The 27,113-nt window shown below is 46.5% G+C and overlaps 1 protein-coding gene across 3 annotated transcripts in view; it reads left to right on the plus strand.

Moving 5' to 3' along the window:
* Positions 1-21,256, plus strand: part of GABRE (gamma-aminobutyric acid type A receptor subunit epsilon) — a 73,344-nt gene extending 52,088 nt beyond the window's left edge. For 2 of the 3 annotated variants that reach the window (XM_074964378.1, XM_074964379.1), the window contains exons 7-10: positions 1,638-1,775; positions 6,811-6,963; positions 18,790-18,992; positions 20,112-21,248. In XM_074964378.1, the coding sequence (XP_074820479.1) occupies positions 1,638-1,775; positions 6,811-6,963; positions 18,790-18,992; positions 20,112-20,402 (785 nt within the window). In that variant the 3' untranslated portion in view covers positions 20,403-21,248. Of the gene's footprint in view, positions 1-1,637; positions 1,776-6,810; positions 6,964-18,789; positions 18,993-20,111 lie in introns of all 3 variants that reach the window. The other variant, XM_074964380.1, reaches the window with a different exon arrangement.
* Positions 21,257-27,113: the final 5,857 nt, after the last annotated feature.

Raw genomic sequence — 27,113 nt, forward strand, 5'->3', positions numbered from 1 at the left:
TCCCAGGCAGGGCTGCCATTGCGCCCCATTGCTGACATGCCCTACCCCCTTCCTTCCCATCTTAGACCAGCTTAGCTCTGCTGGTGCGCCTCTGTGCCCCCTGTTAGTCCCTGCCTGTTCCTTCACACCAGTTCTTCAAACACCTCACTCCAGACCCAACACACCTGCTGTTCCACCCAGTCCTTCCTGTGCATCTCGACCCTGATCTGCAGCACCCCATTATTCCAATCCAGGGGCCACCCCCACCGCTGACCTATAGCATCTAATCCACTTCTAGTACTTATCTGTTTTCAGCCACAGAGCTCAGCATGCTTTATGGAAGAGGTCAGTAATATTATCCCCATTCTACAGATGGGGAAACGGAGGCACAGAGAGAGGAACTGACTCACCTACGGTTAACCAGTAAAGCGGTGGCAGTGCTAGGAATTGAATGCAGGTCTCCTGAGTTGTAGTCCAGTGCCCTATCCCCACACTGCCTCCCCGCACTAAATTTTTCATTCCGATCCTGCAGCCCCCCCCTGCTATGCCATAGCCATGATCTCCCATGCAGCAGCACCAGTGCACCACAATCCCGACCAGCAAACCCACTGTTCTCCCAATTGTGGGCATCCACACCAGGTAACTGCACTGGAGTCAGGGCTTGGATCCCACCCCTTAGTGCTGGATTTGACCCCTTACTCCTTTTGGCCTACTGGGACACAGACCAAGGTGAGCCAATTTACAACACAGAGAGGGAACCCCCTGCTCTCGTGAGCTACCTGCTCTACAGTCTCCTCTCACAGAGAATGGTAGTCGCTTGCCACGTCAGCCTGCAGGGATCAGACATGGGGGGGGCGGGTGAGGGACAAAGCTGTCAGAATAGCTCAGTAGAAGTTTGCAATGTACAAATGGGAGTTGATGGGGGGCTGAAATAACCACAGCAGAGAAGAGTGAGCCAACGCACAAGCGTTAAACTAGAAACAACAGTCGTAGTCATGGGAAGGGCTAAAACCAGGTGGTCTGTAGCGTGGCCAGGGTGGATGGAGGACTGTTGGCTCAGACACCTGGATCGAGGGATGGGGAGGCGGCAGTGTTAAAGGACTGGAACTACAAAAGACAGGGATCTTTGGACATGTTAATGGGCTCTTAGATCCTCAGTAGCAGTAGAGCAACCTAGCTCTCTTGACTTCTGAGGAGCCACACTGATGTACACTGGCTCAGGGCCCAAGCCCATGCTTCTCTGTCATCTGTGTATTACTGCTTGCCTGTCTTGCTTCTCTAGGCTATAAGTTCTTTGGGGACCATAGTTTGGTTTTGGAAGGTGCCTATGAGTTAAGTGCCCAACACCCTTTGGAAGCTAGGCCCTGCCTTATGCCTGAGGTCAGACTCATTAATCATAATGGCCTTTGAATCAATGAGAATCCTAGCCCAGCTCTTCTTGTGTGTTTGCAAAGTGTCTAGAACAACAGGGTCCCAATCATGAGCAGGGCCTTTAGGCACGACCACACTAGAAATACGAAATAGCAACAATAATATATCACAGCGGTCCAAATTGTCTCCAGAGCAGATGGCATCAAAGAGACATGCAAGGTTCTTATTTCTGCACAAGGTGTCATGGCAATTCACCCATTGTCCTTGTGTCCTTGTCCCGTCCCCAGATGGCTACCCGCGAGAGGAGATTATCTACCGCTGGAGGCGTTACTCCATTGAAGTCTCAGACCAGCGCACCTGGAGACTTTATCAGTTTGACTTCACAGGCCTGAGGAATACATCAGAAGTTCTCAGGACAGGGGCTGGTAAGGCATCTTGGCCCGATAGAAACACTGCTGTGTTACAAGGGGGCTCTCCCCAGTTTCAGAGAGCATGTGCACATAGTAGGAGAGGGCAGAGTGCTTAGGGCAGAGGGGATTGGTGGGAAGCACCAGGAAGCCATAAAGCCAAAGATAGAGTCATTAAAAGAAGGATCCAGCTACAGGCAACCTGTAGGGAGATATGCTCGCTGTAGCCCATGGAGAAGGGCAGCAGACACAGCATGTAGCTAGGCACAGTATGGGGTAGGACAGAGGCACAGGATATCCCCCCACAGCCTGAGGATGGGACAGAGCAGAGAAAGGACCTAGCTAGTGACAGCAAGGGTCAGGAAGGAAGGGGAATGGGGATAAAGAGTGTGGTTGGGGACAGCATGAGGGCCAGGCAGAATGGGAGTCAATGGCTGAGACGTGGAGGAGTAAATGAGACGTAGGGCCTTGTCTCAGGACAGCTCCCATGTCTGCGCCATTGCAGAATGTAAATGTCCTGGCTGAAGCCATAGCTGTAATATGCTGCTAGCCCATCTTCAGGAGTCTCCAGGTCAGGCCAGCTGATGGAATGTTACGCAGACATTGCTGTTAGTTGTGGCTGCAGCTGGGGGACATAGTCAGTCTGAACTCAGGGTCCATTGAACGGCCACCCTGCCACGTGCTAGCTGTCCTGGATGCACGTGAGCTGTGTTGTAATGGAGCTAAGCAAACCCTCGGAGGTGAAGACAACAGTGGTGTCTAACGGCAGGAGTAAGTGGAGGGATGTCAGGACTCCTTGGTTTTACTCCTTGCCCTGCTATGAATTTGCTGTGTGACTTTGGGCAAGTCATCGAAGCCTTCTGGCCCACTGCGTACCTCTCTGTAAACTGAGGGTGCAAATAGGTGTGAGGGTGACTGAACTAACATTTGCATTGTGCTATGACAGCCTCTCTTGAAAGATGCTGCTGAAGTGCAAAGATCTGTAAATTAATGTCTCAGGAAGGACAACAGGACAGGGGAGAATGACAGGAGGGGAGTGAAAACTTATAACTCCACACGGGCAAGCTCAGTCACAACACATCCCTTTGGCTAGCAGAGCTGGGCCTGATGCACGACAGCCCATGTTCCCATGTGCAGCCTCTCACTGCAGAAACCTGCATGAATGTAAACCAGCCTTGCAATGCCAATATCACCAGGGAATGGAGAATCTTCAGTCCCCAGCCCTTCCCCGTCAGCAGTGGTTTTACTGATATCATCAGGGAACCCTGCCCCACCCCCAATCATCAGCTTCACTGAGCTCACCAGGGAACCTGAAATCCTCTATCACCCCCAGTCTCTAGCTCTACCAAGCTGGGCTGCCTCCATTTGGCTTCAGGAGTGTGATCTCGTTTATCATCAACACTTGTCTCCATTGCCCTAGGAGCAGCAGGTTTCAGCACCACCGCTGGCTCCTCTCTGGGACTGGAGAAGGCTTGTACCTGGAGGGATGAGGCCAGTGGCTGAGATGCCGGCCTGGCCAGAGAACACAACTACACATAGAAAAGGTTGAGCGGAGAGGGGTGCGTCCGTGACAGGCAAATATTAGCTGTGTGAAGAAAATGCTGCCACCCTGGGACTTGTGGAATAGGCAGCAGAGTGGGAGCAGGGTGAACTTGTAAATTAGGGGGGCTTTCCGTGAAGGAGGTGTGAATTCCACAGCTATGCAGCAGAAGGTAGCGGCAGAGGCCTCGCATTCAGGAGAGCCCAGCTGAGCACCATCACTGAGGAGCTCCTGCCCCCCCGGAGAAGAGGGGGGATGTGATGTGATAGGGAGGGGCTCAGCTGACTCCCCAGTATGCGCTGTGTTGCACACAGTTGCTGTAGGATCGCTGGCATGATGTGACAGGGAGGGGAGGCCTGGGAGAGGGACAGCATGGAGATCAAATCCCCCCCGCCCTTGCGCCAGAAGGGGGCAGGGCCTTGCTGATGAAAGGAATACAACCCTGCAAAGGGGAGCAGTGGGAGTGGGGTTGAGCCACACAAGACAGCAAGCCCTCAGGCTTGGACCCTAAGAACTGAGGCTCAGCCATATAGAGGAAACCCAGGTCTGTATAAGCATGGGGAGCGAACACACTTGTTTACTCTAGGAGGGAGCAGTGGAAATGGAGCATTTCAAACTCCAGGATGGTAACGGCACCCATGAGAGCCAGGATTAAACAGTGCATTGAGAGAAAATTGCCTTCTCCCCCGAGGAGCAAAGGGTTTCTCCAGGATCAGCCCTTTGGGGAAGCAGGAGCAAAGAATCCATTGCAGGGAAATATGGACAGGGCACTGCCAAATCTCTCATCCTTACAGATGTGAAACCTGCCCCCTGGGTGAGCTGATTCTGCACCGTGGTAAGGGAAACGGACCCATCAAAACAAACCGCTTTTCCCGTCTCCTTTCCTGGCAAAAGCAGCTGGCCGGGGAACCATGCACATATGTTAAACCATCAAAAAGCGCAGATTTATGCCAACACCTGGTTTAAAAAGTTCAGATGCCAAGTTAGCAGCTTGGCAGCGAGGGCAAAGGGATTAAAGCAGGAGGAAAGAGGCTGAGAGGTAGAGACAGACAGACAAAGGCCGCAGCAGCCCGTTCAATGAGAACAGAGTCCGGGGCCCCCAGGCAGGTGCTGCATGCACAGGTCAGTCGGACCAGCTCCATTCCAGCAATGGGCCATGTGTGTCCCACAGTGGCACTGATAAACACATGTGGGGTGGATCTGAGAATCGCAGCGAACAGGCTTCTGGCTACAGAAATAGCAAGGATACTGGCCAGCTGGTAAATCACATCGGACAGAGGAAACCAAGCCCTAAATTACATGGGTTGCACTCTCTTGCCAGAAGATGTTGTGAAGGCCAAAGGTATAACTGGGTTCAAAAAACAACTAGACAAGTCCATGGAGGATAAGGCCATCAGTGGCTACTAGCCAGGATGGGCAGGGATGCAACCCCATACTCGGGGCAATGCTCTCACTGCCTGAAGCTGGGAGGGGACGATGGGGTGGATCTCTCTCTGTGCACGCCCCCCGAAGCTCTGGTACTTGACGCTGTTGGAAACAGGCTACTGGGCTAGATGGGCCATTGGCTGACCCAGCATGGCAGCTTTTATTTTCTTAGCCACCTTCCTCCTCAGCTCAAAAGTCTTGAATCCTAGCTTATTCCGCTCACCCCCAGGACCCCTCTCCGCCCTATGCTGGGAGGGGCTGGCTCTGTCCCTTGCATCCCCAGAGCCCCTCTCTGCCCTACACTGGGAGGGACTCACTCTGCCCCTCTTGCTCCTTCTGCCCCTTACTGGAAGGGGCTGGCTTTGCCCCCCCCCATGTCCCCACAGCCTCCTCTGTCCCTCATTGAGAGCCAGCCCCTCTCTCTGTGTGGGGCAGAGGGGGTTTTGGAGGGTGAGGGGCTGGCTCTGCCCCCTCATCCCCAGAGCCATTATCTGCTCTATACAGGGAGGGGCTGGCTCTGCCCCTCTCACACTGCAGCCCCCTCTGCCCCACATGAGGAGTGGCTGGCTTTGCCCCTCTCATCCCCCACAACCCCCTCTGCCCCACACTAGAAAGGGCTGGCTCTGTCTTCTCATTCCCCAGAGACCCCCTCTACCCCCCCCACAGGGAAGGGGGGGGCTCTGATTTGCTGCACCAAGCCATCACAGTGCTTTCTGCTCAGCGTACTTGCAGGTGACCCCCCTGCCCCAGAATGGCTCTGCACATCCACCTTGAATGCATTGTTAACAGGCTAAAGCCGTGCCCCATTATAATCCATTGCAGTCAAAGGAAGATTTGCCTGGTTAAAGAGTGCGTAAAGGGGCAAGGAAGATTTGGCTCCATAGCACTGTGAATGTGCATGAGTCTTTCGGAGTAAAACACCGTCCTGCCCAGAACTGTTTCTGGTTTAAGGGACAGGAGACCAGCCATCCCAGGCCAAGACATGGGGCCAAAGCTCAGGAAAGGGAAGACATGAACCTGGCTGCTGGGCAGGCTCCCTGGGAGAAGCAGATTTTCAGGAGAGATTTGAAGGACAAGAAACTCTTCAGCAGCAGAGCTAGGAATCAGTGATCAGTGTGCTGGTGGGTGGACCAGTATGTAATGATGTCTGCAAATTAGTTGCTGCTTTATGTGTGTGACAAAAGGGGCTAGTATCTGTCAGTAAGCAATATTGACTAAGGAGTAAAATGACGGGCTGACAGTTATAAGCCGTACTTCTAATGGCAAAGAGATGTTGAATGGATCCCACCTCTCCCATTGTCACTGCAGCCCTGGCTAGGTGTAGCTTCTCCTTGCTTCCTAGACTTCACTATGGTGAGTTGCCTAGGGCTGTGTTTGGATGCACACACACACACACACACACACACAAGGGTGTAGTGTCAAAGCAAAGGAGGAGAGGCAAGTAGATGGTGGTGCTGGGATCCTCTCAGCCTCTTTTGATAAGGTAGAAATTTTGCATGTAGACGTTCATAGCTGGTCATGGTGGTGAGAGAGTGAGTTGTGCCTTAAATGACACCAATCAGCCTCAGTCTTTGAGGGCCTGGCTCTTTCGCACAGCAGTCAATGGCGCCTTCAGGCCCTCTATTTGTTCATGTTTAAATGGTCAACTATAGAGGCAAGCCACAAACTTGCCATGTGAATTCCAAGGTCTCGTGGGCCTCCAAGCTCAATGTCATGTAGCAAGAAAAAGGCAATGATGTTCTTCATGAAGGGGAGTTTGTTCCCCAAAGGGTAGTGAGGAAGCATGGCCTGGTGATTAAGGCTCTAGCCTGTGATCCAGGGAAAACTGGGTTCTACTCCCTGGTCTGCTGCAGACTTTATGCATGTCCTTGGGCAAGTCACTTTGTGTCTCCAGTTGCCCAATGAGGGTAGTGTTTTTCTACCTTACCAGGGTGTTGTGTAGCTCAATACATTAAAGCTTGTGAGGGGCTCAGACAGTAGGGTCCTGGGGGCTGTGTAAGTATGATAGATAACAGGAATAAAAGGGTGATTAACCATCTCCACCTCCTACTATGCTGATTTGTCTGCCTCTTTATGGCCTTTTTCTAGGGGACTATATGGTCATGACGGTTTCCTTTGATCTGAGCAGGCGGATGGGCTATTTTGCCATTCAGACCTATATCCCCTGCATCCTGACTGTAGTTTTGTCCTGGGTTTCCTTCTGGATCAAGAGAGACTCCACACCGGCCAGGACTTCTCTGGGTAAGGCAGACTGTACTGTACCTCCGGCACCTGTTGTCTCAGCAGAGGTGTGTGCAGCTAGCCGGCAAGGGCCATTTTCCAAAATGTCTAAGTGACTCAGCAGGGCTAGTGAAAATTCACGGGACTTAGACTGTTGGGGCATGTGGGTGCAGATCCTCAATGGTATTTAGGCATCTAACTTCCACAGATTTCAACGGGTGCTTAAGTACCTTTGAGGCTCTGGGACTTAGGTACTTTTGAAAATGTTACCCAGCATCCTAGATGCTAGGTCACCTCGTCTGTAATGTTCCATCCTTGACATAGGCCCGAGAGCAAGCGAGAGCTGAGACTGCAGTTCTGGCTAGCGGAGAATCTGCAGTGCATCATGGGTCTCTGCACATTAGCCTGAGAGAAACCCTGGCACTTGTTCTCCTCCAAGCCAGTGACAATGACAGACCGACAGACACACATAGACACAGAGAAGTGTTAGATCACTTTAGCAGGATGTGCCTGTTGCACCACTCCGCCAGCCATGGCTCACCTGCCACATGGGTGAGTTATGTATCTAACAGCGACTTCCTGAGAGAAGAGTGCTATCGGGGGGAAGATCTCTTTGGTGTACTTGGTAGAGCTCCTACTTTTTATCCAGTGGGGTGTCAGTCTGACAACCGGCTCTGGTAAGGGTTTGAGGCTCAGATGCATGCAGGTGTGTGCACACACGAGTGCAAGGCAAGCGGAGAGGTGAGGACCTTGCTCATTGTCTAGGTTTGCTAACCATCTCTGGCAGAGATTGGGTACAAAGCATATTTTTACTGTTTGGTTAGGATCAAGAGTAATCTCCATTTATTGTCCCATGATGTCTCCACTATATAGGGATGGTGTCCCTAGCCTCTGTTTGCCAGAAGCTGGAATGCGTGACAGGGACTGGATCACTTGATGATTACCTGTTCTGTTCATTCCCTCTGGGGTACCTGGCATTGGCCACTGTTGGCAGACAGGATACTGGGCTAGATGGACCTTTGGTCTGACCCAGTATGGTCATTCTTATGTTCGTGTATATGGGGAGGCAGGGGGTACCACTAGCAGGAGATACCTTTTAGAGATCTAACAGGTCTTCACCACCTCTAGTTCTTCTGATCCCATTTCCAGGCTCTTAACTCTATTTGCATTCTGCAGTATGAGGTGCATCTTGTATTCTCTTCCCCTCCCCACTCTCACTTTCTTTCACCTGGATTGTTGATAACAGCATCAGGCCTGTGAGATCTCCTCTGACACTGGAGAGACCATCATCATTGCACAGGGCTAGTTGGATGCTCTCACAATCTCTGCAATGCCACCCCCACCCCATAAAAAAAAGCAGGGAGCAGGGTGGAGAATTTAATGTTGGTTTCAATAGAGGTAGAGATCAATTGCATTCTAAGCATCTGAAGGAATAAATGTCAACAAACAGGGCATTCGGCAGGGCTGGAAAAAGCACTGTTGCAGAAAAATATGTTCCAAAGGCAGATTTCCACAACTGGATTTACCCAGGAGGGGGCTCTCCCTGTGGGATGCTGAGCCTCAGGATGTCAAGAGTAACGTATTCTCTCTATAGCCCTGTTGTATTTCATAAAAATAATCCCAAATCTATTTAAAGACAGAGTCAGCCTACATTAGAGACCCTTATGTTACTTTCAGTAGTATTTGAAAAATCTGCTAAGTCATATCCCAGATGCTAATGCAAACACAATAGGAAAATATATTAGGTTGAAATCTACCCCCACTTATATCCTGTGCAACCTCAGCAGGTTGGAAGGGATAGAAGGAAGGATAACTTTGGCTTAGCAATGGAGAAGCAGGAGTATGGAGAGTGCCCGCTCCAGAACCCTCTGTACCATGCAGCACTCTGGCTGAGTTCACATTATTGACCGCGGGAGCTATTTTCAGAGACTGCAACCTCCACATTTGCTTCCTGTGAATGGGCTACAGGATCCCACGTATGAGATATCTGAGCATTTGATCCAACCCCCATTAAAGTCAAAGGAAAGACCTCCATTCACTCACTGGGCTTTGGATTGGGCTCTAACTGCACAGGCCAAATTCATTGTGGGTGTCACTTCATTGATGTCAATGGAGTTACAGGAGTTTGGCCCTTGGTGGACCATAGCTTAACTCGCTCCTACTAGAAATGCACCATTGTTTTCTCCAGGAATTTTACATTCATCACAGGTTTATCCAAGAATCTCACACTTGGTCATCCACAGTTCAGAGCCTGTAGTCTACCAGCCCAGACCCATTTTGGGCACTAAGGTGTAACCCATCAGCTAGAAAAATTTCATTGCTACATGTTAGGCACATATTATGGATGTAGATGCTGGAAGTGGTGCAGCTTTTCTGTGTCACAAAATGTTTAAATGTTATCAGGCATCTAATCCAAAGAAATCAAACTCACAAAAAGGGCCATAACTCATAGAAACAGTCTAATTTCGGCCAAAATTGGCAGAAACTTTCTAAATACAATTCATAATGTAATTATATACTCAAAGTAATACTGTTTTGGGACATATTTAGCCCACGTGATATATTTTATGCATTTTTCTGTACTACTTTGCCTTCAGTTAAAGCAAAAATCTGGAATCACATGATAGTCTGAGCTTGTTTGTACCACGTAATACATCAAAACATTTGTCATCATCTGTAGAATGGACTGAGTTGAGAAAAGTTTTTCTGTCTGCTATTTTTATGAAGTTATGCAAATAATAAGGCCCCCTACCCCCTAATTACAAAACATATATTTTTGATGTTATCTGCTTGGCTGGAGACGTAAGTCTAAAGCAAACTTAGTACAACTGTAATTATCTTCTTACCATCACTGAATACAATGACAATCTATGTAACTACTTATATAACAGTAATGATTCTTAGTAGAACGGCTGGAGACTGTCTTGTATGAATATATCATGTGAATAACGAAGTATAATCATGCACTCTTATGTAACCTCTCCATATAACTATAAACTACTGAATGTCTCATCGACACCCCTTTGAGCTATATTAACTCATAAAATAGCCACAGTAATTTGGAGATAGTTGAAACACTTCTATTCTCCCCTCAGAACCTTTCTGATGTGTTTGATACTCTGTTGCTCCACTCGTCACTGTCACAGCTGCATGCATCACATAACACCGTATCTTCCCTGTGGTATTTGCATCTCCTTGTTGCACAGATACTCTCACAGCCACAATGCACAAAGGTGAGGATGGCTTCCGGAGCAGGTGGCAGCACCGCCATTTTAGGAACAAGATGTCCCATGCTATCACCCATCTGTTGTTGACAGGGGACCTTTGAAGATACTGAACTGTTGCATGATTCCATATGTAGGGCTGACAGTTTGCGCATTTCAGATGCTGCCTGAAGGAGGCCATTGTTGGAGGCAGTTTCTCCCTTGTTTTGTTCTTCTTAGCAAACAACATGTCGCACATATTATCCAGAGATGTACTGTGGTAAAAAAACAATCGAGATGCCAGTGAGACACAGGCTACTGACTCTGGGAAAGCTGCAGCTGGGTTGGACTGCAGTTACCTACCTTCAGCTCTTGCTCGTGATACTGAGCAAGGACTACTTAATTCAGCGACTGCTACATTCTTCATTAGCTGTCTGGGTAGGTCAGGGCTGCCCATGCCGTGAATTCAAAGGCATGGCCCTACTTTGTAAACCCATCAGCAGGCGGAGACATAGCTACCTTCTACATTGTTGTATCATCTTTCCCATGTGACCATGTCTGAGTGTTTCTTCTCTTTGCTCTCAAAAGTGTTCACGCTGCCGGTAATGGGAGCAGGCTTATAAATGGCAGCATGCAGTTAGGTTACTGACACACCACCGCTGATATTTCATGCTTGTTCTTGGGATGGGAAAGGAAGATTTTTGCACAAAGCTGGAGGGGAAATGAGCAGTATTCACATAGAACGCATCTCACTAGCCTTCCCCTGAGCTGACCAACACACAGCTCCAAAACCCAATCATCCAAACTCTATTACATTTTTAGTTTGGTTTTACAAAGTGATGCTGCTGTGAGCAAAACCTGGAATGCCAACAGGCGCAAGAGACACCCAAAGGCTGCGGTAGCATTTCTGTTCAAAAGTACATTTTCAAAGTGCTCTAAAGTTCATAGACCAGTCAGATTGGTGTGGAAATTTGCAAGCTAGGAGAAGGTGTTGGGTACCATTTGGGGTCACGGTCATGGGGTTCCTGAGATTCAGCTCCCTTCCTTTTCCGGCAAATGAGCTCTGTTTAATTTTAAAATGTTCTAAAATGCAAATGCAGAGCCAAACTGGCTTGAGAGCTGGCATGCCTGATGAAGACCCCGAATAACATCTGGGATACAAGTTTGGGGATCTTGGATGACTAGAGCCTCCCCTTACCTCTGACCTGTTTTTACAATGGGGCAAACTACCCTGGGCATGCCAGCAGAGTTTTCGGTAGCAGTACAGACCTTGCTGAAGCAGCAGCCCTGCAGTGCTGAGCTGGGGAGTGAACTGAGAAGGAGTGTGCTCTGTACATGCCACAGGCCCACACCAAAGTCAGAGGAATCTAAGAATGTTCAGTCCACACAATAGGCACACAAAGCCAGATCCACAAAGGGACTTGGGCACCTAAGTCCCATTTTAGGCACCTCCGTGAGCCACAAAATCCCCCCTCAGCTGCCACCCAACCCCATAGGTTCCTAACTCACTTGGCACCTAAGTTTTTGCTCTAAAAGTTCCCTTGGTGCCTCTGAGCACATGTACCACTACCTCAGTCTCGGCACCAGAGGCCTAATCTCACGCCGAAGCACCAGCACAACTCTCCAATCGGGGCAAATAGGCGTTGCCCTGCCTCACTTCCTTGTGGGTCTTGATCTGGTTGGTAGGCACGCTGCAAGCTGCCTAACTCCACACATGGCAGCTGGGGAAGCAGACAGCCTCCCCGAACCCAAAGCTCCAGGTAACTTTACTCTCCGTGAGGTGGTATCAGGACAGACCAAGGGAGATGCAGTGCTTCTGCCTGCTATATGGCTGACACAAACAAATCAAAACCACGTGCTTTCACTTAAAGCCAGCACTCTCCCTAGAATGCCTTTACTTGAAGTCACTGCTTTGTTTAGTCTTAAGCACATACAAACACAATAGGTTACAGAGCACCCTGAACTGATAATTACCTGCTAGGAGTTTGGAGTGGTATTCAGGTGGCTGCAGATCTCAACGTGTCCACGAAGCGATCCACTTGGCCCAGACCCACAATTCCCCTCTTATACTCAAAAAGTTACAGAGACATATCAATAAAAAAAGGGGGTTATATTGCTGACCAAACAAAATCAGTCACTGGGCCAAAAGCAGGTGTTACAAAAACATATCACTAAAAAAAATAATTGTTAATCAAGCAATTTCCAAGCAGTTAATCTGGCAGCTATATTTCCCAATAACAACAGTCCTGAAATATAGCCAGACTTCCTGTTTTTCACAGATGCATACCCCAGCATATCAGAGAGGTGTAGAGTCAAGCCCACTTCATGTGATAGCTGTCATTCCCCCCACTCCCGGCTTGCCTTAGTTATGCTAAGTTCCTGCAAAAGCCTAATAAATGGCTAAATGCAACAAGCAGAATCATTGATAGTCCATCCCAATAATTGGCAATGTCTGGACACCTGGCTGGATGCTAAAATGTCCCGGTACACCTCCAGACCAAACATAAGTGACAAACCCAGTTAAGGCTACTGAAGAATCACTGGTGGGAGCAGAAGGCTGCAGAACTGCAGGAAGCAGCCAACAAGTATGATTCTACGTAAGTCTCCATGTTGTGTATGGCCTACTCTCCAGTGGCACAGCCCCATCCTTATAGCAGATGATAACCAGCTGCTCACAAAGATAAGATTCTCTCTCACTGGGCGGAGTACTTTGATAGTGTCCTGAGCCGTCATTCATTGAAGTCATTGACTCACTCCCACAGCATCCTGTCCTGGAGGAGTTGTCTATGGATCCTTCTTTAGATGAAGTTACTAAGGCCATCAAGCAGCTGTCCACCAGCAAATCTCCAACTTGGTATTCCACCTGAAGCATACAAATGTGGAGGTGCCCACCTGATCAGGAAACTCACCATCCCTTCCAAGATTGTATGGGAGCAAGGCACTGTGCCCCAGGAATATCAGGATGCTTTCATAATCCATTTATAGAAAAGGAAGAGAAGCATCTCTAGCTGTGACAACGATCGTGGAATCTTATTGCTGTCTATAGCAGGGAAGATCTTGCACCGGTTGTCCTCAACAGATTCGTCTCCCACCTAGTGAACTCAGTGTATCCAGAGTCACAGTGTGGCTTTTTTGCTAGCTGTGGAACCATGGACATGATTTTTGCATCCCAACAAGTACACAAGAAGGCTGGTGAACAGAACAAGGACTTGTACATGGTGTTTGTTGACCTAACCGAAGCCTTCGACACAGTGAATTGCAAGGGCTTATGTAAACTCCTTCATAAATTTGGTTGCCCAGAGAAGATGATTGATGTCATCCGCTCATTTCATGATGGCATGATGGCCAGGGTGATGGGGAGTGTGATGACTCATCAGAAGCCTTCCCTATCAATGGCACCAAACAAGGATGCGTAATGGCTCCAGTCCTCTTTGCCATTGTCTTCTCAGCCAAGCTCTTGTTCGCATTACAGGACTTCAATAGAGGCGCACATATCCAGTTTAGCTGAGATGGGAGCGTCTAGTCAATCGACAGTGACTTAGGGCTCACACCAAGGTAATTGAACAGCTATTGAGAGAACTCCTGTTTGCTGATGATTGTGCCCTCATTGCATATGCACTCAAGGACATTCAGCTTATTGTGGACCGCTTTGCCTATGGCTCAAAATGCTTCGGTTTCACAATCAGCCTGAAAAAGATGAAGGGCGTGTACCAGCCAGCACCAGACCACCAGCATCGTGAGCACCATGATCCCAACAACACAACTGACAACACATCCTTCAGCTCAGTCACAAAATTCTGCTACCTGGGTAGCACACTTTCCAGCAAGGCCACGCTTGGCATCTGGCAGACTCATCCACAGGCTCTGGAGGGAGCGTGGAGTCTGCCTCAGAACCAAGATAAAAATTCACCACACTGTTGCACTCACCTTACACCTGTATGGCTGTGAGACATGGATGGTCTACCAGTGCCACATCAAACAGCTGGAGAGTTTCCACCTTCGCTTCCTAAGCTCCAGCTGCTATATCAAGTGGCAGGACAGGATCCCCAACACTGAAGTCCTTGAGAGGTGCCAGATCCCTGGAATCAAGAACATGCTCATCAGGGCTCAACTTTGCTGGGCGGGACATGTGATCTGCATGGAGGTTTTCCTTACACTGAATAGCTGACTGAGCTTGGGAACATGCTCTAAGGGTCAACCCATCCTCAAATAGAAAGACACCTTGAAGGCCAACCTCAAAGCATGCAAGGTAGATATTAGAACCTGGGAACTCTTGCACTGGACAGACCCAGATGGAGAGGTCTGTGCCATGAGGAGTGGCATGTGAGGTCTCTGTAGGAGAAGATAGCACATCATAAGGCCAACAGCTCAAACCCTCCCCCCAACAATGACTGCATTTGCAACCACAATTTGCAAATTCATGATTGAACTCACTTCCCATGTGAGAAGCCCTAAAAACAAATAAACCCAGAACTCAAGTCAACACTAGCTGAACCCTCATCCATCGAAGCAATGGGAGATTCCAGGAGGACCTAATGATTTTAAATTATGACTTTTTATGAGATCAGAGAGGTCTACCTCACCGCTTCATTGCCTACTAGTCACAAACTGCTTTTCTTGTGTGCCATTCTCTCTTGCCATACGCAAACTTTCTGCAGTTTCAGATGGGGTCACAGGAAATGTTGCAATGTTCACAAGTAACCGTCTGGTGTATGGGCTTGTTCCAGGTTCAATGCTAAAAGGATTTGTCATTCTTTCAGTCACAACTTTTAATAACATCTTGGACAGCAATTTCATCAGCCGTCGTGCTTTTTGATAGCTTCTTTGTGGAGATCTGTTGCTGAAGGCTGAATTCCACACATTTGTCATAGCTGTTACAGCTGCCTTAAAATGTGCAGTCAGCTAATATTTGGTCAGAGCCTCACCTTTTGTGCAAAGAGGCTGATTATTCCCACAGTCCTTCTTGAGAGGTTGCCTGATGGCCAAGTCATGCCATACACCCCTGAAGGGTCTGGCAGTCCAGTATACTGCTCCCTATGAAATAGAGCATGATATATTTCTGTCTTCTGCGACATTTACATAATCCCATCTAGCATGACCACACTAGAAGTCAACTGGAATCATTTCTGCAAATGTCTCAAGCTCCATGGACTTGTTATCATCTCTCTTGCTACAATGTAATCCATCAGTAGTTGGGAGAAATCTGTTACATAGTTTTCCCAGAACAGAAATGTATCTGAACAGATTTTAGCTTGGGTAACACAAGTGTCCATGAGCTGGTGGAGTGATTGGGTGCTGCTTTTGAAGACTGCCAGGGCATTCTGTGTTTCCACTCTCTTTTCTCTGTGTTCCATCTCCCCATCTTCACATGCTTCAATGCATGTTTGAGCTTTCTCCAAGATGCATCTCTTCTCGTCATCTGGGAGAACATCATTGCTCATGGAATCGCCAAGTGCCATCCATTTCAAGCGATTCATTGCCTCATTCATAAGTTTGTGGATTCTAACACCACAGTTATATCCTTTCCCTCATAGAGCATGGCTGATGATGGAAGCACCATAGATTTTGGCTTCCACAAGGATGTCTTCAAACCCACTTTCCTGCATCACACTGCCCATCTATCACCCATGAAATTCATTGCATGATGTATGACTCCCATCTCAAGGTGAAGAGTGTCAAATTTGTTTTGATTCCTCCATTTAATCAACTGTGCTTTGCAGTAGATTGCATCATCATACATTACATAGGTCCAGTGTTGGCCCAGAGAGTGGAACATGACCTGAAAATATTTCATATTGCAATACGCTCTATTAACGTCAGTTGCCAGTGCAGTAATCATTGGAAATTAACCAATACTCATAAAACATAAAGTAGCAGACAGAAAAACTTTTTCTCAGATCACTCCATTCTACAGATAATGACAAATATTTTAATGTATTACATGGTACAAATGAGCTCTGACTATCGTGTGACTACAGACTTTTGCTTTGACCGAAGGCAAAAAAATGTGGGAAAATGCATAAAATACATCGTCGGGGTTAAATATTTCCCAAACTTTCCAAAACAGTACTATTTTGAGTACATAGTCACATTGGAAATTGTATTTAGAAGGTTGCTGACAATTTTGGTTAAAATTATACTGTGTTACTTCGAGTTATGGCCCTTTTTGTGATTTTATGATTTTTTCAGATTGGATGCCCGATAGTGTTTAAACATTACATGGTATAGAAAAACTGCACCACTTCCAGAATCTATATCTACCCTGGTGATAACTATCAGATATGTGCCTACCATGTGATAGCAATTCAATTTTTCCAGCTGATGTGTCATCTTAACTCATTAAAAAGACCCCTTTATAAATCTGACCGGTAGACTACTGGTTACCTATTGTTCCCCCCTCATTAGCACAGCTCCCCCTTGGGTTCTGGTCTTGGGAGCTTTGCAGCCATGTCTACGTCATGGAATTAAACAGAGCCAAATTCTCCACTCAGTTACAGACTGACTTTGCTGGATTTGTGCTGGTGACTTGGTATCACACACATAGATCAGTTCTACCTTCATTGAGTATTGCCACTGACCTCAACAGGAGCAGGGCTGGGCTCAGACACGACACAGACCATACAGGGGACACTCGGAGGCATTTTCTGTGGCCAATGCTTTAGAATTGTTGAAAACATTACAAAGTCCCTGGCATTGGGAAGTACATTGGACTATACCATACAAATCAGGTGGCAGTGAGACAGCCTCACGAGGGTTCACTTGTGTGACCCACCCGCTAGTGTAGGATATCCACTTGGGGCTGGACGTTGTGATTCCCCTCTCGAGGAGACATACTCACACTAGCTTGATGACACCTAGCGCCCTAAAATAGTAGTGGAGTCGCGGTAGCAAAGACAGTGGCTCGGGCTAGCCACTTGAGTATGTACACACAGGGTCTGGATAGGTTTGTACCAGGGTAGTTAGCCCTTCCCGCCGCTCCCTGTGCTACCGCAGTTACTCTGCTATTTTTAGCATGCTAGCTTGATGAGAGCTGGTGCAGGTATGTCTCCTCTAGCTGGGAACCACCCCACACACACACACCCCCGCCAGCTCCAAGTGTAGATGTACCCTTCAAGTCACAGATACGCAGTGATAGAAGCCAAGGCTATGATTCCATAGGGAGGCTCTGCTAACATCCCAGACAATGAAAAGCCAAGACATCAGAACCCCAAAGATGGATTCTCCTTGGGTTACCTTGTCACCTGTGTGTTACCAGTTTTCATGCACAATCTAAAAGCAGACTCTTTGACTTGTGTCTCTTTGAAACATTTGCTGTTTACAGTCCACCTTCTTATACAAACCCTGCCACACTGCCTGTGGTGATATTATTTGTAATGATTTAGATAGTCCTGTAGGTGGGTATGGCACTTTACAGACAAAAAATTAGACAAGGTCTTTGCCCAGAGAAATTTATAATCTAATTTGCATGGATAACCTAATGAGTAAAGGCCTGGCGAGCATGTGGGGGACTGAAGAGGGTTGGGGGGATGTCACAGTGAGGGGAGAGAGTAGGACAAGAATTACCATATGGCTTTTGTATGCTGTCCCCTGTTCCCTGGGACTTTCCAGAACACTCCCAGACAGGACAGTGTGTGTAAATGCATGCCTATAGCTCACACAGCTGGAAACTGCTACCGCTCTTCCTAGCACAGACCAAGAGCATGTAGGAAAGGAGCACAACCTGCCATAGAACTCTTTCCCCCACAGTTAGAGCACTCTCCAAATGGTGGGTTCTAGATTTAGAACAGAACTGGATATTTTTGCGCCTTGAGCTCCATTTGTCTCTGGTGAAACGAGTTCTGGGCAGCCGCATGATTTGCAAAGATGTTATTCTTTGTACGGCATTACAGGCAAATCAACAAGACAGAACCCTGGGCTTGGGAACTTTTGCACATAACTCTGCAAGGGATAGAGGTAGGGCATTGTGGAAAGGATAACAAGAGCTGCTTTTGTCGCTTGTGTGTCTTGTTCATGCTTGTGTGTGCGCTTTGAAAAGGAGCCACTGGTGTGGGGTGGTCTTGGGTGAGCCACTTAGAGTGTGAGCCTGAGAGTTGTGGAGCACTGCAGCTCCTATTTGAGGCTCAGCACTTTGGAAAATATGGCCCTAGGTGTCTCAAGCCAGAGGCACCCCAAATCAGTCAACCCTCTTAGAAATCTTGGCCCTAGCTTTTAATGACAGAAATTTGGAATGTCGTTAAGTCCCTGGATCAGGTTGGCCCCATCTCTTACACCTTCCTTCTACGTATAAACTGAGCATGTTTGTCATGGGAATCCCAATAGGCACAGAACCCTACAGAGCGTTTTTGCAGCATCCCTTTTCAGAATAGAATTACACTTCAGGTGAACACACTCCCCTGCCCAGCTCTTCAACTATCCCCACAACAGAACTGTTATACAGTAATAGAAGAGCTCGCTCACCTCCTCGCCGGCCAGTCAGGATGTCCTGGCTCCCTTTGGAGAGTCAGGGAAAGAGGAGAGCTGGAGCCACTGGGGAATCCTGTGCTGATGGCATAGGGAGGAAGGGGATGACCGGTAATGTTATACGTAAGCAACTGGCTCCTCTCCTTGGCTTTGCTACTTCTGACAGTGCTCTGTGCCCTTGTAGGCATCACCACAGTGCTCACCATGACCACCTTGAGTACCATCTCCCGCAAGCACCTCCCGAGGGTCTCCTACATCACTGCCATGGATCTCTTTGTCTCAGTGTGCTTCATCTTCGTCTTTGCCGCTCTCATGGAATACGCCACACTCAACTACCTGGTGGGAAACAAGAAACCACCGGAGAACAACAGCAAGAAACCCAGACTGGTAGGCAGGGGCAAGGTAGAGGGAGGGGATGGGGAGCTAGCTCTGCTATATCCCAAAGCCACCGCAGTGTGGTAGTGCTTAGGAATGTTACCATCCCGTCTGCACAGGGAACCGCTGTGCTCTTTGGCTCCTGGTCAGTAACATATTGTATTCACAAGGCAGAATGGTGCAAAGCCTGTTCTCATGCTATGTTGTTATGGGGTGCCACTCCAGAGAGTGCTGAAGGGAGAGACACACAGCAATAGACTGGGAGGGAGTGAGGCTCCGGAGACCAGGCAAGGCAGAGGGACATGCAGTAACACCCCAAAGGGGTCTGATGTTGCCAGAAGCCAACCTTAGAGACTGTAGGCATCAGAGGGGCTGGCGGACCCCTGGAGGGGGGGATGCTTGAAGAGGCAGAACTCTAGGAACAAGGGGTGTCTGGGGGCATGGCAGTGCCCTTCAGAGTACATAAGGAGAGTTGTTGAGTATGGACATATTACATCTAGCCATTGTACTCATGCCTTTCAGTGGGCTTTGCTTAAGTTCACAGTGGGTGCCATCAACACACCAACCAGTCCTGCATATCTGACCTTAAACAGGGCTTTACCCCCAAGTTCCTAGGTAGCATGAGGCTGAAAACCTGAATTCTGGATCTCTCCTGCAAGCCCCCGCCTTGCTCTGATGGAGAGGAGCTATGCTGCTGAGTTGAAGACATACTTCCTCTCCAAGAGTGAGCTGTTATAATCACTGCACTGCCCACGCTTTCCTCCCGTGGTGAATGTGAAAACACGATGGCAATCAGAGAACATGTCTGGGCAGCATCCTGCACTCCTAGACCGCATCCGGGCTCAGTGGGAATGTGACAGGCTGAGAAAACCATTTGTTGTGTGGGGCATGAAATGTCAGAAACAGCACTGGAGGATTAGCACTCTCAGGTCTTCTCTGCTCAGACCTGTGCCCAGGATATGCCAGGGAACTGAATTACAGTCAGACAGGAAGATGGAAAAATAGAGCTCTCTAGTATCCCTGTGCACTGAGTACATCCAGGAGATGAAAGGAGACTGACTGGGTCTGTTGTCTGGGCGAATGAAGGTTCATCTTTACTTTAACTCTAACCCATTCTCCTCCTTGTTCTAGCCACCTGCCAATGCCCACATGATGCCCTCCTTCACCACCATCAACATCAACAACCTCATGCACTGGCCTCCTGAGGTTGAGGAGGAGGAGGAGGAGCCAGGCACCCCTTGCCTAGAAGGGAAGGAATGTGAGAGGTTTTTTTGCTGCATTGAGGACTGTCAGACAGGGACGTGGCGGGAAGGCCGCATCCGCATTCACATCTCCCGCCTGGACTCCTACTCCCGGGTTTTCTTCCCCACAGCCTTCCTGCTCTTCAACATCGTGTACTGGATTGCCTATCTCTATCTCTAGCTGTTCCCCAACCTGTGCTGAAATAAACCAGAGGCCAACAAGATTTGCAAAAAAGGAAAAAGGGAAACAGTGTGGCTTCTCATTTTAGTCATTCATTGTTTTGACATTTGCCCAACCTTAACCCTTTCCTGCCCTTCTGAGTAGAACCAGTTGGGGAAAAAATTCATGGCCAAACTCTTTGATAAAAAACAGGTTGCCAACACATGGGAAATTTTCTTGTGAAAATTTCTGGTTTTCTGCAAAAATACAAATCTGAATGCTTTCTCCATTTCCAATGAAACCCCCATAATTCCACAGAAAGTGCTTACAAAGGTGATTTTTTTTTCATTTTGGCAGGAAATCAAATAAATTTCTCGACCAACTCTACTCCTGAGTCAGCTTCTGTTGATATAGACCTTGGTGTAGGGCCATGGAAAAGTCCACAAAGACTGGAGGTGGAGGAAGAGAAACTGGCTACATCCTCCCCTCCATCAGGAACCAGTGTTGTCCAAAATGTGGATGGTACTTGCCAGAAAGGGTGCATGGCCATAGACTGGGGATGAACCAGTGCATTCCCCAGCAGCCTCTACCAGCAGGGCTGCTATGGGACTCTCACCGTAGCCCACAGCTGTCCCCTGCTGTAGCAGGTGGCACCAAGACACAGCAGCAGGGACTTTCCCTGACACTGGTCAGTCTATGAAGCTATGCATTTGTAAAGTTTTAAATAAGTCTGTGAGGATCCATCTACTCTACAACTACAACCCTATAAAGGACCCAGTTACATCATGGTTGTATTCTGTAGTATAGATGTATATTGCTTTCAGTTACAACACTGAATACAGTGTTGTAACTGAAATCAATATATTTGAAAAGGTAGAAAAACATCCAAAATATTTATATTAAATTTAAATTGGTATTCTGTTATTGTTTAGCAGTGAGATTAAAACTGTGATTAATTGCAACTGCTTATCTAATATAATTAATTTGTTTTGTGTTAATCACTTGCGTTAATTGTGATTAGGTGAGAGCCCTACCCCTAACACTGTTTTATTTGTAGTGTAGACAGGGTCTGATTTTTTTTAGTTCTGCTTCAGGGGAACAAAATGTGATCCCAGTTCTACTGCCCTCCATCAGTGGGTACTATCTGACTCCACAAATCATCCTATTGGAACCAGCGGGGCTTCTCATGGACTGAGGTATTACTCAACCTGAGTAAGGGTGACAGAATCAGGCCCTGCTGAATTTAAAATAACAAAAATGCAAGGTCCTTTTGGGGGCCCTTGCAGCTCAAACAGATCTATTTTTAAATCTTTAGGATTCAGAAAGAAAATTTAAACTGGAAGATTTAGGAGAAAGCCATGGCTCCACCTACTCTCTGACACTCCCCACCCCTTTTCTGATGAGTGGCTCCCGGAAAGGGGCGGAGCAACTAAATAACATCTGCAAGTGCTAGGTCTGCTATGTTGAGTAGCCCTTAGGCAGGTCAAGCATGGGGAGGTAGGTGTTTCCTTGCTGACATACTATCACAGAACTTGTGTGGCCATATAACTTGGGGAGGGAAGCAATTTTTCCTTGGTGAGGGTTGGGGAAATATGCCATTCAGTGCTAAGCAGAAAGAGTCTGCATCTGTAGCAGAAAAACATGGAGCCGGATCCTCCACTGGAGTTAATTGTTGCTGCCCCATTTATACCAGCTGAGCACCCGTCCCACAATGCTGTTTCCTGAAAGTGATTTCCCATTCATATTTACTTACTGTGTAAATTAAAAAGAAATCTTTTATAAAGAGCATGTTTTAGAAATAACTGTCACTTTAAAGGCTTGTCCCAAGAAGAGAGACAACACCTGCAGGGAGTGTAGCTGGGAATGGCTGATTTACTGGACAGCTAATAGGGCCACGAGGGATATGTATTCTTAGAGAGCAAATTTGATCTGGTTTAAAGATGGATTTTGACACTGTTGAATGTGATCTGAATAATGATGTGTCATGTTTAATTAATTCATAAATATACCCTTACCTTGCTTCCAGGGGGACTCAAAGAGAGCCTAATTAAGGCTACAATAGTACAACACTTGGCTAAGTATAACCTAATAGGGTCAAACCTGCACAGCTTCTGGAAGGGAAAATTATGCCTGTCTAACCTGTTAGAGTTCTTTGAAATGCTGAATAAATCAGGAGATAAAGGTTTCCCAGCAGACATAATTTACTCTGATTTTTCCAATGGCTTTTGAGAAGATGGAGCAGAATTATTGAGGATGGTACAAGGGGGTTCTAATTAGAAGAAATTAATGTAGGAAAAGGAAGTCTAAGAAAAGGATAAAAATAGCTTCCTGACAAAGAAGTCTATTGGGCTGTGTCTCCTGAGCGAATGGGGGTGAAGTCTCACTTGACATAGTAAAACCAGCAGTGTAGTCGAGGGTAAACTTGGGTAACCCACATTTGCCCGATCTCATTTGGGGAATATGGAGTTTAAGTTAGGTTAGTTCACCCACTTCTTTTTTTACCACTACACCACTGAATAAAACGCGATTGGACGTGGCAACATAATATACTGTATGAATCAACCAGTAGAAACTATGGGCAGGTTTAAACATGATGGAAGACAAAGGTAATGTACAACAGCAAAGACAGTGAAAACTCCTCAGATACAGCCCTGCCTTCGGACCATACGCACTCTTCTAAGGAAACCGAGTTAGGAGGTTGTCAGGAAAAACATGATTATCCAGTAAGGAGCAGCACTTAGCAAGATAGATGGTTGGGTATATTATAAAAGAGAATAGAATTCCCCCACCCATGACCACAACCACCACACACACACACACCCCTCTCCCCCTCTGCTAATATAACAATGGGCAAAGTCAGTGCTGAGTGAGTAGGCACAGGTGTCATGGGAATTTTATCCATTTACACTTGGGTCCATGATGGTATATACTGATCTGGGGGCTGAGGATGTTAGGGAGATTCCCAAACCTGAGCCATCTTTTGTAGGTGACAAATCTGAGGAATTGTCACAGATTGAAGTGTCACTAGAGGAGGTTTTGGAATTAATTGAGAAACTTAACAGTAACAAGTCACCGGGACCAGATGGCATTCACCCAAGAGTTCTGAAAGAACTCAAATGTGAAATTGCGGAACTATTAACTATGGTTTATAACCTGTCCTTTAAAACAGCTACTGTACCCAGTGACTGGAAGATAGCTAACGTAAAGCCATATTTAAGAAGGGCTCTAGAGGTGATCCTGGCAATTACAGACCGATAAGTCTAACGTCAGTACCGGGCAAATTAGTTGAAACAATAGTAAAGAATAAAATTGTCAGACACATAGAAGAACATAAATTGTTGCCCAAAAGTCAGCATGGTTTCTGTAAAGGGAGATCATGTCTTACTAATGTATTAGAGTTCTTTGAGGGGGTCAACAAACATGTGGACAAGGGGGATCCAGTGGACATAGTGTACTTAGATTTCCAGAAAGCCTTTGACAAGGTCCCACACCAAAGGCTCTTACATAAATTAAGTTGTCATGGGATAAGAGGAAAGATCCTTTCATGGATTGAGAACGGGTTAAAAGACAGGGAACAAAGAGTAGGAATAAATGGTAAATTTCCAGAAAGGAGAGGGGTAACTACAGTAGTGTTGTTCCCCAAGGGTCAGTCCTAGGACCAATCCTCTTCAACTTATTCATAGATGATCTGGAGAAAGGGGTAAACAGTGAGGTGGCAAAGTTTCCAGATGATACTAAACTGCTCAAGATAGTTAAGACCAAAGCAGACTGTGAAGAACTTCAAAAAGATCTCACAAAACTAAGTGATTGGGCAACAAAATGGCAAATGAAATTTAATGTGGATAAATATAAAGTAATGCACATTGGAAAAAATAACCCCAATTACACATACAATATGATGGGGGCTAATTTAGCTACAACTAATCAGGAGAAAGATCTTGGAGTCATTGTGGATAGTTCTCTGAAGACATCTACGCAGTGTGCAGCAGCAGTCAAAAAAGCAAACGGGATGTTAGGAATCATTAAAAAAGGGATAGAGAATAAGACAGAGAATATCTTATTGCCCTTATATAAATCCATGGTACGCTCACATCTTGAATACTGCATACAGATGTGGTCCCCTCATCTCAAAAAAGATATACTAGCATTAGAAAAGGTTCAGAAAAGAGCAACTAAAATGATTAGGGGTTTGGAACGGGTCCCATATGAGGCGAGATTAAAGGGGCTAGGACTTTTCAGCTTGGAAAAGAGGAGACTATGGGGGGATATGATAGAGGTATATAAAATCATGAATGGTGTGGAGAAAGTGAATAAGGAAAAGTTATTTACTTGTTCCCATAATATAAGAACTAGGGGCCACCAAATGAAATTAATGGGCAGCAGGTTTAAAACAAATAAAAGGTAGTTCTTCTTCTCTCAGTGCACAGTCAACCTGCGGAACTCCTTGCCTGAGGAGGTTGTGAAGGCTAGGACTATAAAAGGGTTTAAAAGACAACTGGATGAATTCATGGAGGTTAAGTCCATTAATGGTCTATTAGCTGACCAAACACACACCAGACTAATGGTGCCCCTAGCCTGTTTGTCAGAGGGTGGAGATGGATGGCCGGAGAGAGATCACTTGATCGTTACCTGTTAGGTTCACTCCCTCTGGGGTACCTGGCATTGGCCACTGTCAGTAGACAAGATGCTGGGCTGGATGGACCTTTGGTCTGACCCAGTATGGCCTTTCTTATGTTCTTATGATCCTACAATGTGCCCAGAACCCTAAATTCCCATTCAGATCAATGAGAATGGGAGTTATGCTGCATCTCAAAAAAGCTGCTCCCTCAGCACTCGGTAGTATCCAGCCCTTGGAGAACTACATTCAATTTGGGGCCAACTCAACTTGAGGATTATTATATTACACAGGAGGAGGAGAGAGGTCTAGGGAAGGGAAAGGATGGTTAGCGCTTGGGCTGGGTAGGATTTGGATTTTATGAGATACTGTAAAAAAAGAGTAATCCGGCCTGGAAAGATGGAGCGTTAAGAGGGGGAAATGGAATTACAAGGACTGAAGCACAAGAAATCAAAATCAAGCGGATTTCTAAGGGTAGGAGATGGAGTTTCCTCTAGCTTTCATACAATGTGTCCAGCCCAATTATTACAATAAATAAACAAATGTATTCATTAATTAGCATTTTACATTTCTCCAGCACTTTTTATCCATAAATTTCAAAATACTTTGCAAGGATGGGTAAGGATCATTCTACCATTTTAAGATCAGGAAAACTTGAGGCACAGGTATTTTTAAAAAAAAAATGACTTCCCTTGGGCCACAAAGCAAGTCCGCGGCAGAGCTAGGCGTAGAACACTCCTCTCCCTAGAATTCCCTTTCTTTCCCAGATTAAAGTAAAAACGGCAGCCTTACTTATGAATTCGTTGGTTTATATCACAACCAACAAGGTACAGTGGTCTGGTTTTTGTTTTAAAATGGGATGGCTGCTGACTTTTTATGTCCTTGTATGTTGTCCATACAAGGTGAACTGAGATGCTGACCAAACACACACCAGACTAATGACTGTACTGAAGCCATGACATCAGCATTCGTGTTCTGTACATTTTGTTTGAAAAAGTTTCATTTGTCACTTCACTGCCTCCCATTCCTGTCAACTCCCCCCACAAATATGCTCTATAATGGAACAGTTTGAGACTGTAAGCTCTTCAGGGCAGGGACTGACTCTTATATGTGTTTGTACAGCCCCTAGCACACTGAGGCTGTGATCTCAGTTGGGGCACTTGGGTGTTAACTGTAAATGTAAATAATAAACAGTATTAATAGCAGTCTGCATCCATGAAAGCTGTTCCCAGTCCTGCTACTGTGGATGGAAGGAAATGTTCAGCCACTAAGGGGATCTGAATACAGCACAAATGAAACCCCTTCCTCTGCAGTGTGGGGCACTGGTCACTTGCTGGAGGATTCTCTGCACCTTGAAGTCTTTAAACCTCAATTTGAGGACTTCAGTAGCTCAGACATAGGTTAAGGGTTTATTACAGGAGTGAGTGGGTGAGATTTTGTGGCCCGCATTGTGCAGGAGGTCAGACTAGACTATCATAATGGTCCCTTCTGACCTTAAAGTCTATGATTCTATGAGTGCTATCTTGTCCTATTTTTACCACATGGATAAGCCAAATTTTATTACTAGAGTAGGACAAAGTTTTGCATATGAATTTTTTCCATTGGAAAAGGTGGTGTCTTCAGAATTGAAATTTTCCCATGGGAACATGTAAGTTTTGACTAAATTGTTTGATTTTCCAAGCAAAGCGAAAAATGTTTCAAATCAACATTTTTTGTTTCAAAATGTTGCTTTGAAATAAAAGAAAAAAAATACAGTTTCAACATGTTGCATTTGTTTCATTTTGAACCCAAAATAATGAAAATCTTCCATGTGGACATTTCCGAGTCCCAACTTCTCAGAATTTTTTCATTTCGTGAACATTTGATGTTTTGTTCCGATCTAGAATGCAAAGCAACTTTGACGTGTCAAAATTTTCCCCACAAGGAAAATTCCATTTCTCAAACAGCTGTATGAAAAGTGTCATATCAGGAGCTGTGCTTGGTAACTTCTAGAACAGCTGGAGCCTACAGGAACGTTCCCAAAAACCACTGTTCACTACATTTAGATTGACCGCTGCTGAGCATACAGCACAGAACACTAATTGTTCTTATAATTCATCACTTCATAAGAGAGGAGT

The sequence above is a fragment of the Natator depressus genome, chromosome 9, assembly GCF_965152275.1.
Source record: "Natator depressus isolate rNatDep1 chromosome 9, rNatDep2.hap1, whole genome shotgun sequence".
In the NCBI taxonomy this organism is placed as follows: Eukaryota; Metazoa; Chordata; order Testudines; family Cheloniidae; genus Natator; species Natator depressus.